This window comes from Octopus bimaculoides, chromosome 1, assembly GCF_046866305.1.
Source record: "Octopus bimaculoides isolate indiv1 chromosome 1, ASM4686630v1, whole genome shotgun sequence".
NCBI classification, from domain to species: Eukaryota; Metazoa; Mollusca; class Cephalopoda; order Octopoda; family Octopodidae; genus Octopus; species Octopus bimaculoides.
This window is the reverse complement of record NC_142928.1, coordinates 134,132,188-134,146,037: the sequence shown is the minus strand read 5'-3', so window position 1 is coordinate 134,146,037 and position 13,850 is coordinate 134,132,188. Positions and strand designations below refer to the sequence as shown.

At 37.2% G+C, this 13,850-nt stretch overlaps 1 protein-coding gene across 10 annotated transcripts in view; it reads right to left on the bottom strand.

Annotated features, from left to right (window-relative positions):
* Positions 1-6,159: 6,159 nt before the first annotated feature.
* The window catches only part of LOC106870292 (large neutral amino acids transporter small subunit 2), a 280,148-nt gene continuing 272,457 nt past the window's right edge, over positions 6,160-13,850 (bottom strand). For all 10 annotated transcript variants that reach the window (XM_052970797.2, XM_052970761.2, XM_052970799.2 and 7 more), the window contains 2 exons: positions 11,584-11,761; positions 6,160-7,163 (listed from right to left, as the gene is read on the bottom strand). In XM_052970797.2, coding sequence (XP_052826757.1) covers positions 7,099-7,163; positions 11,584-11,761 — 243 coding nt within the window. In that variant the 3' untranslated portion in view covers positions 6,160-7,098. The remainder of the gene's footprint in view (positions 7,164-11,583; positions 11,762-13,850) is intronic.

Genomic DNA, 13,850 nt, shown 5'->3' with positions numbered 1-13,850 from the left:
GTATACAGATCCAACCAAAAGGATTAAGGGCAGGTTTACTCAAAACAGTTGAGTGAATCGACCCGGCAGACAACTGCATGTATATGTGCATACGTGTATGTATGTGGGTATGTGTTGTGTGTGTGTGTGTGTGTGTGTGTGTGTGTGTGTGTGTGTGTGTGTGTGTGTGTGTGTATTGTGTATTTGCGTGTCTGTGTTTGTGTACGTGTGCGTGTATGTGTGTTTGCATGTGTGTTTGTGCATGTTTGTGTATCTGTGTGTGTGTGTGTGTGAGAGTGACGTTCAAGGAGAGAGAGAGAAAGAAATAGAGAAAGAGAAACGGGGTTGACAGAGAGAAATACAGATACAGATACGAGAGAGACAGAGAGAGAGAGAGACAGAGAGAGAGAGAGAGAAAGAGAGCATGGATTCGAGAAAAGTCGACGAGAGAGAAGGGAACAAAGAAAGATATTGATGAAGATAGTGAAAGGAATATAGAGAAAAGAGACGAAAAGAGAAGAGAAGAGAGAGAGAGAAAGAGAGGACAGACAGACAGACAGAGCTTTAAACATTGCGACTAACTACTGTATATTCATTTAACTGTGTTTATATAACAGCGTAACGCCTGGGTCTCCCGATTGTTTCAAGTCTTGTGCTTGCCAATTATAAAGTTTTCTCAATATAATTCTGCCCAATATAATCTTTGCTAATATAATGTTTGCCCAATGTATTAGTTGTTTTTCTGCATGTGCAGGGAGTGCACATTGTTGTCACCATTAAAAGGCAAATGTATTACAGTTTTAGTAGCCTTATCATGGCTTCAAAGGCGTTTCTAATACAAATGTTCGCAGGTTGATGTGACAAGTGACTAATAAATGATGACAAACAGACAGCCGTTCGGTTCTTTATCCCTGTCTATCCGTCCGTCTGTCCTCCTAATAAAACATACGTGCACACACACAGACACACGCATATATTTAAGATTGTTCTCCCAAGCAACTTTTCTGGCTTCGTTAATTTTAATACAGGACCAGAAGTTACCGTTTTTCAATCCCGGCAAATGAATTAATTGCATTTGATATTATACGCAGATTGCAGCGTGGAAAAGAAGTTTGCTTCGCAACCACTTTGGCACGGATTCGAACCCATTGTGTAACACTGTGATAAGTGTATTCTATACTAAGTTTTGGTTGACCAATGCTTTGCCTTGTGAGTGGATTTTGACAGACCGAAACTGTACATGAGACTATCGCGCGCACACACACACACACATACATATATATATATATATATATATATATATATATATATATATATATATATATATATATATATATATATATATATATATATATATATATATATATATATATATATATATATATATATATGGTGTTCAATTTAAAAGTTGACTCAATTGTATTTATTAATAGTTATAAAGAAAGAATGTGCAATATTATGGACAAACCCACTTTTATTAAAATGCTCGTTTAAAAGTTACAACGCCAAACTGGTTACAAAAGGTGTTGAAATCGTTGGCCGCCACGTTGTAGATAAAAGTCAGCACAACGACGTTTGTTCTGGAACACATTAATCAAAACTTCACGTGGGATATTTTCGACAATATCAGTAATATCCGTACACAGTTCATCAAGTGTATGCGGATTCTTTGCAAACACAGCGTCCTTGATATAGCCGAAGAAAAAGAAATAGAGAGACGTTATTTACTTTATTCAATCTTAGAAAAATTGAAGCATGGCTTTGATAATTACAGGCCCTATTGAACTTATTTTGTGCATGACTTTTGGCCCACTTTCTGAGTATGTGTGTGTGCGCGCGCGCATAATGAAAGAAAGACTATTCGCGTGAACTTGGTATTTATGCCTTTATTACATCAGTGACACGTTTCAGTATCTGGTAATTAAATGATGTCTCACTATAAAGGTAACCCATAGATGTAAATTATATGTACAGCATACATAATCAAAACCGGACACCTCAGACCACCTAGAACCCCTTTTGATCACGCAACAGTGCAAGTTTAATGTAATTACTAATGAGAGCCACAACATAAACGGTAAAATTGTCGCACGCCATAAGCATCCATTTCCACCTATATATATGTAAGAACGACCGTACGAACTCAAAAAGGAGAAATGGTGACGAATGGAAAAACAGAGGACTCCTTTTATTTAAACGCGTCACACGGTCGAACACAAAATAATATATCGAATGATGATATACATGATATGTTATACTACGATAACATAGATAGCCAGTAATGAAAGACCACAACCGTATAAGATGTTCGTCGCTGGCTGAAATCTCTTGTCTGTTTATTATCGTGGTGAAGCTGAGTCACCTAACAGAATCGAAGAGAGAGATGTGCCGCGGTGGTTTAGTTTGGTGTACATAGAAAGTCGTGTAGACGCTGGTGGAGATTGATGCTGGTTAGTAGTAATCGTAGAATCGTGTTGGTCATGACGATGATGCTGGTTAGTAGTCGTAGACTCGTGTTGCTGATGTGGCGACGGCGGTGGTAATCGTGGCTGGACGAAGCTGTTGATGTGGTCGCTGGCTGATTGTTGCTGCTGCTGTCGTGTGGTACACGGTACAGTCTCTATAGAGAAACTGGACCGAGACCAATTTGCTGGGTATAATGTCGGTCTATTTATAGCGAATTATCGGCTCACCAGACATCAGAAAAATACTCTATCACGTGACCTTATTAAGGGCTGTGATTGGTCAGTTTGCGTTCTGGCGGGAACGGTTCGAAGAAGTTGCCGCTTCGAATATTAATCAGTCACGTGATGACAAGGAGATGGGTTCTCCGCTACGCCCGCGCTTGTTTATATTTAAATGAGAAGAATGGCGATAGCAGTTTTGTATCTAATGGCGATAGGTAGTTTCACTACATATATATATATATATATATATATGAACGTACGTACGTACATACATACATACATACGTGTGTGTGTGTGTGTGTTTTCGTGTCATACCCCTGTGAACAGTTATTACAAGGAGCATAATCAAAATACCATTGTTGGCGAAATATAAATAATTATTTTTATAGTCTAAAAAACATCATAGGTGATGATAAGAGTTAAGCTCATCCTGTTTCATTATCGAATCCCGTAATAAAGTAAAACATGAAACAAAGGAAAAGAACAATGAATGAGCCATGTCTCGTATATTTACTCTTGTTTTTCCATACATCATCTTGTGATGTTTCCTGAGGTCATTAGGCGCTTTGGGCCTTTTACATCAGATACCTTCACCCAGGCGAACCAGCTGGAGTTAATCAAACCCCAGCTTGTGTCCAGTTTGTCCTACTCCTGGTAGTACTGCCCCTTCCTGGGCCCGCTCCTCTCGACTCTCAGTCACTTTGAAGTAACCTCTGTTGTCTTCACCTCCATCGTGATGACCTTCCACTTACTGGTCTGCAAACCCTCTGCATCCCAAATCAAGAGGATCACGCCTTGCTGGGCACCCTTTTCATTGGTATAGTCCCACTAGATCAGTATATATCCGTCTCTCACTTTCATTTGCCTCTTCGATATGATCATCCCAGGGAACGGTGAGTTCTAGCAGAACCACCTGCTTGAGTACTACAACCGGCGTTAGTGATGTTGAGACGAGTTGCCTACCCTGATAATGTATGTCATCGAGAAGAACAATGCAAATATGCGATGAGAAGAATGTCGGGTTTAAAGTTTGATGTTTTGCCTTTTAGTTTGGGTTTTTTTCTTTTCTTCTCAGAAATATTAAACTAAAAGATGTTCTTTTGTATGTGGTAGTGAAGGCGCGTGGCTTAGTGGTTAGGGCATTCGGCTCGCGATTGTAAGGTCGTGAGTTCAATTCCCGGCGACGCGTTGTGTCCTTGGGCAAGACACTTTATTTCACGTTGCTCCAGTCCACTCAGTTGGCAAAAATGAGTAGTACCTCTATTTCAAAGGGCCGGTCTTGTCACACTCTGTGTTACGCTGAATCTCCCTGAGAACTACGTTAAGGGTACACGTGTCTGTGGATTGCTCAGCCACTTGCACGTTAATTTCACGAGCAGACTGTTCCGTTGATCGTATCAGCTGGGACCCTCGTCGTCGTAACCGACGGAGTACTCCTCGTACGTGATAACAAACGGAATTTTTGAAGTGTCACAAGTTTCGTGGATGGATGAAACTTTACTACGTTTGAAGTAAATTGAACTTGTCTTTTTTCTCTTCTTCATCGTAAATTAAATTTGTCTTTTTTCTCTTCTTCATCGTAAATTAAATTTGTCTTTTTCCTCTTCTTCATCGGGTTATCAAAAAAAAAAAAAAAAATTAAAATAGAAAACGCAACAATGTCTGCCTCTAAATTTTGAGAATTCGTGATATGATATAGTGTGAGAGTGTCGATAACTCAGGTGTTCAATGAACAAAGTTAAGTCCCTTGAACTGTCAATCCTGTACCAAGTAGACAATGTCTTTAACAGGCATGGGTAACGTTTTCTGGGGAACGGACCGTATACGATACGGCTCTTTGTCAGACAAACAGCATAACTAAACCTTCGAGGTAATTTTTCTTTCGGCGTGTCATTGAGAAATTTCCACAAGTCACAGGTTGCACATGACTGGTTCAAATCTACGAAGAGCTAGTTTCTTTGACTATAATAATTGTTGGCAAACAAATCAATATACGAGGTGCGTTCAAAAAGTTTTATTTTTTCCCGTCAAAACTAATGCCGCATAGGAAAAATACTTTGGGTGGCAGAACACCACTCGTTTTGCGTATGCTTTGAAAATGTCGCACCGATTGGCCGCATCAGTTCCCGGCTATTACGCCATAGAGTACAGACATGTAATGCGCACTCATCGGATTTTTGTTTTCACGCAAAAAATTTCCTGTCAGATGCAATGGTACTAGCTCATTGACCGCGGTATTTTATAGTAGAATAGAAGAAATTTATCTGCACGAGGACACCTGGAAGAAAATCTTTTCTAAAATTTAAGCAGCTCCATTTCACCTGAGTTGTCATTTTTCTCACATACCTACGTATTTTCCTTGTGAATTCTTGAAAATAACTGCCGTGATGCTATGAATTCTAGTAACTGGCAACCTTTGCTGTCATTTTGCAGGCTGATGAATGTCGACAAGAAAAATAAGTTTTATTTATTATATACGCAGCAAATTTTCATCTAGTCATAAAACTTGGGCTGCTGTATATAATACCATTAATGTACTGTATAACACACTGATTGAAGCAAATACATACGGAGATACAGAAAGGCAGGTAGACAGCGATATTAAAATGTATTGGAAAGGAAAGTAAAGTTATACCTTAGAGTTATCTCCCTTCAGATAACGGGTTCTACATTTCGAAAGATTATTATTATTAAAGAAATAAAGGCGGCAAGCTGGCAGAATCGTTAGCACTCTGGGCGAAATGCTTAGCCGTATTTCGGTCGTGTCTACGTTCTGAGTTCAAATTCCGCCGAGGTCGACAAATTAAATATCAGATGTGTACTAGGGTCGATGTAATCGACTGCCTTCTCCCCCAAATTTCAGGCATTGTGCCTATAGTAGAAAGGATTATTGTTAAAGAAAAGATTCCTTATATTGACCTATAAAAAACAAAGCTGTATTTACTTATTCATTTAACAGTTATAGGTCTCTCTTTCTTTTATTTACTTTTTTCTTTTTCATTGTAGTTTCTGCAATGATCCAAGCCTAATTAGTAAAACCCAGTTATATAGAATGAAAACAAAATTTCCTCGTGTCAAAACGTTCCATACCAAATGGGTTCTGCACAGAATTATCAGAGGCACTAGAGTGCCATCATCAAAGCATCGCTAATCTCATTCATTGATTGATTCATTCATTCATTCATTCATACATACATACATACATCATTACCATACCACAACAGACAGTTGGAGTCCAGACAGCTCCCTGATAGCCAGCTCTATGTCAAACCACACGAGCCATGCCAGCATGGAAAGCGGACGTTAAACGATGATGATGATGATCATCATCATCATAGGCTTATTTCAGATTTTGTCTACCAAATCTATTACAGGGCTTTGGTTGACCCAAGATTACAATAGAAGTCATGTGCTCAGAGCACAACGTAATGGGACTGAACCTAGACACATGTGATTGGAAAAGTAACTTCTTAGAAGAAAATAAACACAGAAAATCATTAACACAAATTTAATATAGTAAAAGAAAAGAAAAGCCAGGATGACAACTGGGTTTTAAGAAAAAAAGTATGGCCGTAATACATAAAAATAGAAAAAAATATTTGTGCGTTATTGTGTGTGTGTAAGTGTGCATGTGTATATAGACACATTCATAAATACACATACACATAATATCTACATATATATATCTCCATACACACACATTTACACAGATTTATATATATATATATATATATATATATATATATATATATATATATATATATGTATGTGTATATATCTATCTATACAAATATATATATCTATATATATTCTTATATATTTATATATATCTACACATACATATATATATATATTTATATTTATACATTCATATGCATGCACCCTCACACACATATATATAATAATATATATGTAGACACACTAACTCATACATGTATATACACACATATACACATACACACACATAAGAAATATCTTTCTGCAGTTGTTTTGCTCTTAGACATTCTATATTCAGTATAAACTGTTTAGATTTTTAACTTAGTCTATGCATTTCTCCTATTTTACTTCTTTGAAAAGCTACCTGCTTTTTCATTTTCTCTTTCTCCATTTCCTTGCTCCAAATGGTTAATAAGTGCAGTTGACAACTGCAACAATTAACTAGCAATACTCTTTTCCCTGACAGTACCATACTCTTGGGGTTCCTCACTCAAGACTTCAGTAAATATAAGGCAACAAACAGTAGCATGTCTCAAAATATCTGGATCTTGAACCCGACAACAAACTCAATCTGTTATTGTCTTTAGTTTATTCTTAATACATGTTTTTGTTTACTGTTTTTTTTTTTTCTTTTCAAAATTTCTTCTGTCAAAAAAGCACAAATTGCTTAGAATTTACATGGTGAGATTCATCTTTCCTATGGAAGAATGTCTGTTTATTCAAAATGGTCTTGTTGTGGCATAGCCAATGTACACTTCTGTATTAATATTGTAATCTTACCTGCAAATAGACAGAAAATGAAACAATTATAATTTCATAAACAAGCAAGATATCAGATATATCTATAAGAAGTGAATTAGATGTTGCAATATGTATGCCTTGTCTAACAACAAATTGTTAGTTTCAAAATTAAGGTACAGATTTTCAAACTTCAATGTAAAGAACCCTTCGGTCATGAATGTCCATGGGATTGCATCTAGAAAGTTCCCCTCTGAGGCACAAGTCCAGGCAAAGTTGTTAATAGAAGACCAGCAGTCACCCATGCATATTAGCCTCCCTTCTCCATGTAATCGATGTTATCCAAAGGAAAAACAAAGACCAATACAGTTTGGCACCAGTGACGTTGCAACTCATTTCTTCAGATGAGTGGACTGGAGCAAAGTGAAATAAAGTGTCTTGCTCAAGAACACAACACATAGCCTGGTTAGGGTATCAAACTCACTACCTCATGATTATGAGCCCAATGCTCTAGCCACTCAACCTTGCACCTTAGCATATTTAAAATCTTTTTGTCATCACAACTTGCTTAGAATAAAACTTTGCCAGCCATATTATCAATCTGACCCAAAGGATCTGTAAAGGTCATAGCCAATGTCTCTTCCTATAAAGCAGACCATTAAATCCATCCATAGATCTTCTCTACTCACTCCATAGGGTCCTATCAGAATCAGTTATTAGACTTTCTGGCAGAATTCTTAAGTGTGACCAAGCGAGACTATGGATATTATACAACCATCTTGTATATTATACAACTATCAACCCCTAGGTCTCCTGCCAGCTGGCTTGGCTTCAAGAACTGATCTTTCCTGCAAATTCTAACCACATGTCTATAGTACTGGAGCTGTGAACTCTCAACACAGACAAATAGCTATTCAATCTGGAAAAACAGCTTGACCTTTGAGCTATGTACCCTGTTGAGTAACGTTACTCCAGAGATCCAGTGGAGAAACCTCATTTTGGCAGTTGTATTTGCAATCATACTCTGTCTGACTTTAACCAACATCCATGACCATAGGTGAGGATAGGCACCAAAAACTGAAGAGAAGATATCCACAGTCTCATTATTATTCATAAGGTAGCAAACTGTCAGAACCATTAGCATGCTGGACAAAATGCTTAGCAGTATTTCTTCAGTCTTTACATTCTGAGTTTGAATTCAACTGAGATTGATTTTGCCTTTCATCCTTTTGAGGGTTAATAAAACAAGTAGCAGTTGAGGACTGGGGTTGGTGTAATTGATAAGTCCAAACCCTCAAAATTTCAGGCCTTGTGCCTATAATAGAATGAATGATTATCCTTTCCTACTCTAGGCACAATGGAGGCACAATGGCCCAGTGGTTAAGGCAGCGGACTCGTGGTTGTAGGATCGCGGTTTCGATTCCCAGACCGGGCGTTGTGAGTGTTTATTGAGGATCCGGCAGGGGATGGTGGCGAACCCTGCTGTACTCTTTCACCACAACTATCTCTCACTCTTACTTCCTGTTTCTGTTGTGCCTGTAATTCAAAGGGTCAGCCTTGTCACACTGTGTCACGCTGAATATCCCCAAGAACTACATTAAGGGTACACATGTCTGTGGAGTGCTCAGCCACTTGCACGTTAATTTCATGAGCAGGCTGTTCCGTTGATCGGATCAACAGGAGCCCTCGACGTCGTAAGCGATGGAGTGCCAACAAAAACCCAAAACTCTAGGCACAAGGACCGAAATTTTGGGGGAGGGGGCCAGTCGATTAGATTGACTCCAGTACACAGCTGGTACTTAATTTATCGACCCCAGAAGGATGAAAGCAAAATCGACTTTGGTGGAATTTTGAACCCAGAATGTAAAGAAAGACGAAATACCACTAAGCATTTCGCCCTGCATGCTAACATCCACCTGGAATGAATGATTATCATTACTAGTGGTGTACCTTAAACAATGGGTTCCTAACCTTTTTCATTTCATTTACTCACTGGGCAATATTTTCTTTAGAATAAATTTACCCACTTCAGCTTTGTTTAGTAATTCAATTTAACACTTCGACCATAATAAAACAACCAAGAGGGTATTTATAATATTGATTTTAAACATTAATATATTAAATTCAAATAACAACAAAACAGCACATAACAATGTTAGTTCACTAATTTATGAACTAATGCTGATGTGAAAAATCAGAAACAAACAGTTTTCTGAATTAAACATCTCCGAGAAAGAAAAATGTTTTCACAAAAGAATAGGCCTATTTAAATTTTTTCCTCAACTTCAGATTTTCTAAAAAAATATAATTGAAAAGGAAAATATTTATAAATCCATAACCAGCAAATTTAGCCCCTGGCGAAATTAAACACTCTGAAGGCAAATTTATCTCGGTTTGGGAAGGTACGTCTTGAAGTGACAAGTGGTACAGAAGTTCGTGTGCGAGCTCCATAAACAAGGGGAATAACCCCTACCTGATTTAGCAATACTGATAAATGTTTGGCAATGGACTAAGAGAACGACTTATCTCATTGGAAGTTATATATGTATTATAGTTGATGAAGGCTTAGCAAGTTGAAACTTCGAAGTCAAAAAAAAAAACATTGAGTAATCCTTCAGTTTAATATAAAATTATTTTCATTATAACTTGACATAAAATCAAGCATTAATATATAATATACCGTATTTTAACGTGTATAAGGAGTCCTCGTGTATAAGGAACCCTCTAATTCTGGGAGCTTATAATTTGGAAAAAAGAAGTTTTGTAAGGGATTATAATACTATCCGTGTATAAGAAACTCCCATGTTTTTTAACTTAATTTTTGACAAAGAAGGGTTCTCTATACACGTTAAAATACAGTAATATATATAACAAACATATACGAAAACTATACTAAAATACGAAATGTAACAAGAATTACGAATCTTGATCAGAAGATTCACATGAATTTACACTCAGTTCAATTTTAAGTCTCTCTCTCTCTCTCTCTCTCTCTCTTTCTCTCTCTCTCTCTCTCTCTCACTCACTCACTCATGCATTATACATATATCATCATCATGTTAACATATACTTTTCCATGCTAACATAGTCTATTGAGGCAAATTTTCTATGCCTGGATGTCCTTCCTTGTTTTCAAGTATGGGTATATTTCACCCATGGCTTGACATGTTCTCACAATATTGGAAATAAATGACACTGTTTGTATGATAGTGACACTGAAATTGGCATAAAACTTAGGTTTAGTGCAGCTCCAGAAAACAGCATTATTAGGGACACCTAGAATACTTAGGAAGGTTCTTGGCATTTAAAGTTACTTGTTGTAGCCCAATGTTAGGGAGTTTGCTTTTTTTCCAACAGTCTAATCTGTCGTGCATATATGAAATAATAATAATAATAATAATAATAATAATAACAATAATAATAATAGAGTGGCTGTGTGGTAAGTAGCTTGCTTACCAACCACATGGTTCCGGGTTCAGTCCCACTGCATGGCACCTTGGGCAAGTGTCTTCTACTATAGCCTCGGGCCGACCAAAGCCTTGTGAGTGGATTTGGTAGACGGAAACTGAAAGAAGCCCATCGTATATATGTATATGTATTTATATATGTGTGTGTTTGTGTGTCTGTGTTTGTCCCCACCAACATCGCTTGACAACCGATGCTGGTGTGTTAACGTCCCCGTAACTTAATGGTTCGGCAAAAAGAGACCGATAGAATAAGTACTAGGCTTACAAAGAATAAGTCCTGGGGTCGATTTGCTCAACTAAAGGCGGTGCTCTAGCATGGCTACAGTCAAATGACTGAAACAAGTAAAAGAGAGTAAATGCCCTGATGCATGCAGTACCAGGCAGTGTCTTTCATGGCTTCTCATCTTAACTGATTGGAAGTGTTATCATGTACGTTGTTTTGTCTTGGTATAAAAGATGGGCCACAGCAAGTATTCTGCTCAATACCACAGATTTGCTGGTTAGTTGTTTGACCTTAGTCAGTTGAGCATGTCCCTTGGTGGCCAATGATACGTGCATCTCTGATCACAAGCAGGAGTAGTGGGGGAGCATCATAGCCATGTGTTAAGAGGAATTCTTTGGGGTTTGGATAATTCACCTTTGGAAATATGAGTGCTTCATTCAACATCTTTAAACAACCCTTATTCAGGAACCTTTTGAGCAGGATGGGCTGCTCGACCTGAAGAAAATTCTAACTGGGCCCCATCTGCAAGATCATGTACTGTTTATCTTGATATGAGATCACTATGTCACACACATGATTGTGATGCATGTGCCTGGTATACCCTTATCAGACAGGTAGTCATGATGAGTAGACTGGGCTTCGTATATTTTACCCCAGTGTCACTTTGATGGCATGTATTGCTCTGTCACTCAGTAATAATGATAATAATAATAATAATAATAATAATAATAATAATAATAATAAGCTCAGTTATCAGATACAGCATACTTACTCAAAGCATTTCTGATTACTTTTGGTTTTCGTTTCCACATCACGCCAAAACAATATATAGGAATTCCAGTACAGACAACAATGATACCCACGAAACATTCCCGTGGGTTTGAAGTCAAAGACATCACAGTAAGAAATATCAAAATGCAAAGATAGAAAATTGGAAAACATATATGGACCTAGAAAGAAAAGAAAAAAGAAAACAAACAAACAAATAATAATAATAATAATAATGATAATAATAATAATAATAATAATAATAATAATAATAATAATAATGATAACAATAATGATAATCTTTTCTACTCTAGGCACAGGCCTGAAATTTTGGGGGAGAGGTCCAGTCAATTAGATTGACCCCATTATGCACTTAGTACTTAACTTATCGACCCTGAAAGGATGAAAGGTAAAGTCAACCTCGGCAGAATTTGAACTTAGAATGTAGGGGCAGACGAAATATCGCTAAGCATTTCGCCTGGCATGCTAATGATTCTGCCAGCTCGCAGCCTTAACAATAACAATAATAATGATAAATGTTCTGATGCAGTACCAGACAGTGGCTCTCATATTAACTGACTGGAAGTGTTATCATGTACATTGATTTTGTCTTGGTATAAAAGATGGGCTACAGCAAATATTCTGCCCAATACCACAGATTTGCTTGTAAGTTGTTTGACCTCAAACATGTTCCTTAGTGGCTGATGATATGTGCATCTTTGATCATGAGCAGGAGTAGTGGGAGAGCATCATAGCCATGTGTTGAGAGGAATTCTTTGGGGTTTGGATAATTCACCTTGGGAAACATGAGTGTTTCATTCAACATCCTTAAAAAATGGATAACGCGTCTGACTATAGATCAGAAGATTCCAGGTTCGTATCCTGGCAAGCTCGTAATCGTTTTAAAGGCGGTGCTCCAGCATGGCCGCAGTCAGATGACTGAAACAAGTTAAAGAGTAAAAGAGTAACCCTTATTCAGGAACTTTGGGTTACTCGACCTGAAGAAAATTCTAACTGGGCCCCACCTGCAAGGTCATGTGCTGTTTATCTTGATATGAGATCACCACGTCATGCACATATGGTTGTGATGCATGTGCCTGGTGTACCCTTATCAGACGGGTAGTCATGATGGGTATAATGGGCTTCATATATTTTACTCATTTCACTTGGATGGCAAGCACTGCTCTCTCACTCAATAATAATAATAATAATAATAATAATAATAATAATAACTTGCTCAGGATTAAAATGGCACAGATTTTTATTGCTTTACTTGTTTCAGTCATGTGACTGCGGCCATGCTGGAGCACCGCTGTTGGTCGAAGAAATCAACTACAGGATTTATTCTTTGTAAGCCTAGTACTCATTCTGTCAGTGTATTTTACCAAACCGCTAGGTTACAGGAATGTAAACACAGCAACATCAGTTGTCAAGCAATGGTGGGGGTACAAACACAAGACACGCACACACATACACAAATATACACATATATACGACAGTCATCTTTCAGTTTCCGAGTACGAAATCCACTCACAAGGTTTTGGTTGGCCTGAGGTTATAATAAGCATATATATATATATATATATATATATATATATTAAATATATACTTTTATAAAACAAATTTTACAAAATATATAGTATCTGTTAACAGTCTTAGCAAAAAGCTCACAGGTGAGTGTTTGTATATATATATGTATATATGTCTCTTAAAAGATAGAGCTCAAAATCAATGCATTGAAGATACTTTATTGCAGCAACAATTATAATAACAAAACAACCACAATAAGCCAAACCTTATTGTGGTTGTTTCTGTTATTATAATTGTTGCTGCAATAAAGTATCTTCAATGCATTGATTTTGAGCTCTATCTTTTAAGAGACATATATACATATATATATATATATATATATATATGCATTCGGTGCAAATGGCTTTATTATATGGTGCTGTATTTTACAATCCTGTAAATAATAATAATGGTATTTTTATATAAGCTTAAAGCTTATACCATTCACCATGCAATGACTAAGGGAAATAGTCGAATCATGGGGCATATAAGCCCTCGACAGAAAAAAAGAAGGCTTTCCTATCCACGTGGGACGCAAACCCACATCCCTTTGTTAACATGAAGGGAATAGTAGTCATTTCCTGTGATTGCCAGATAGAAGCAAATAGGAAATAACACTTACTGACCAAAGAAATAAAAAATACAAAAACTTGTTATGCAGTGTTATTACTGTCATTGTTGAGACCCAGGTCATTCCTGATC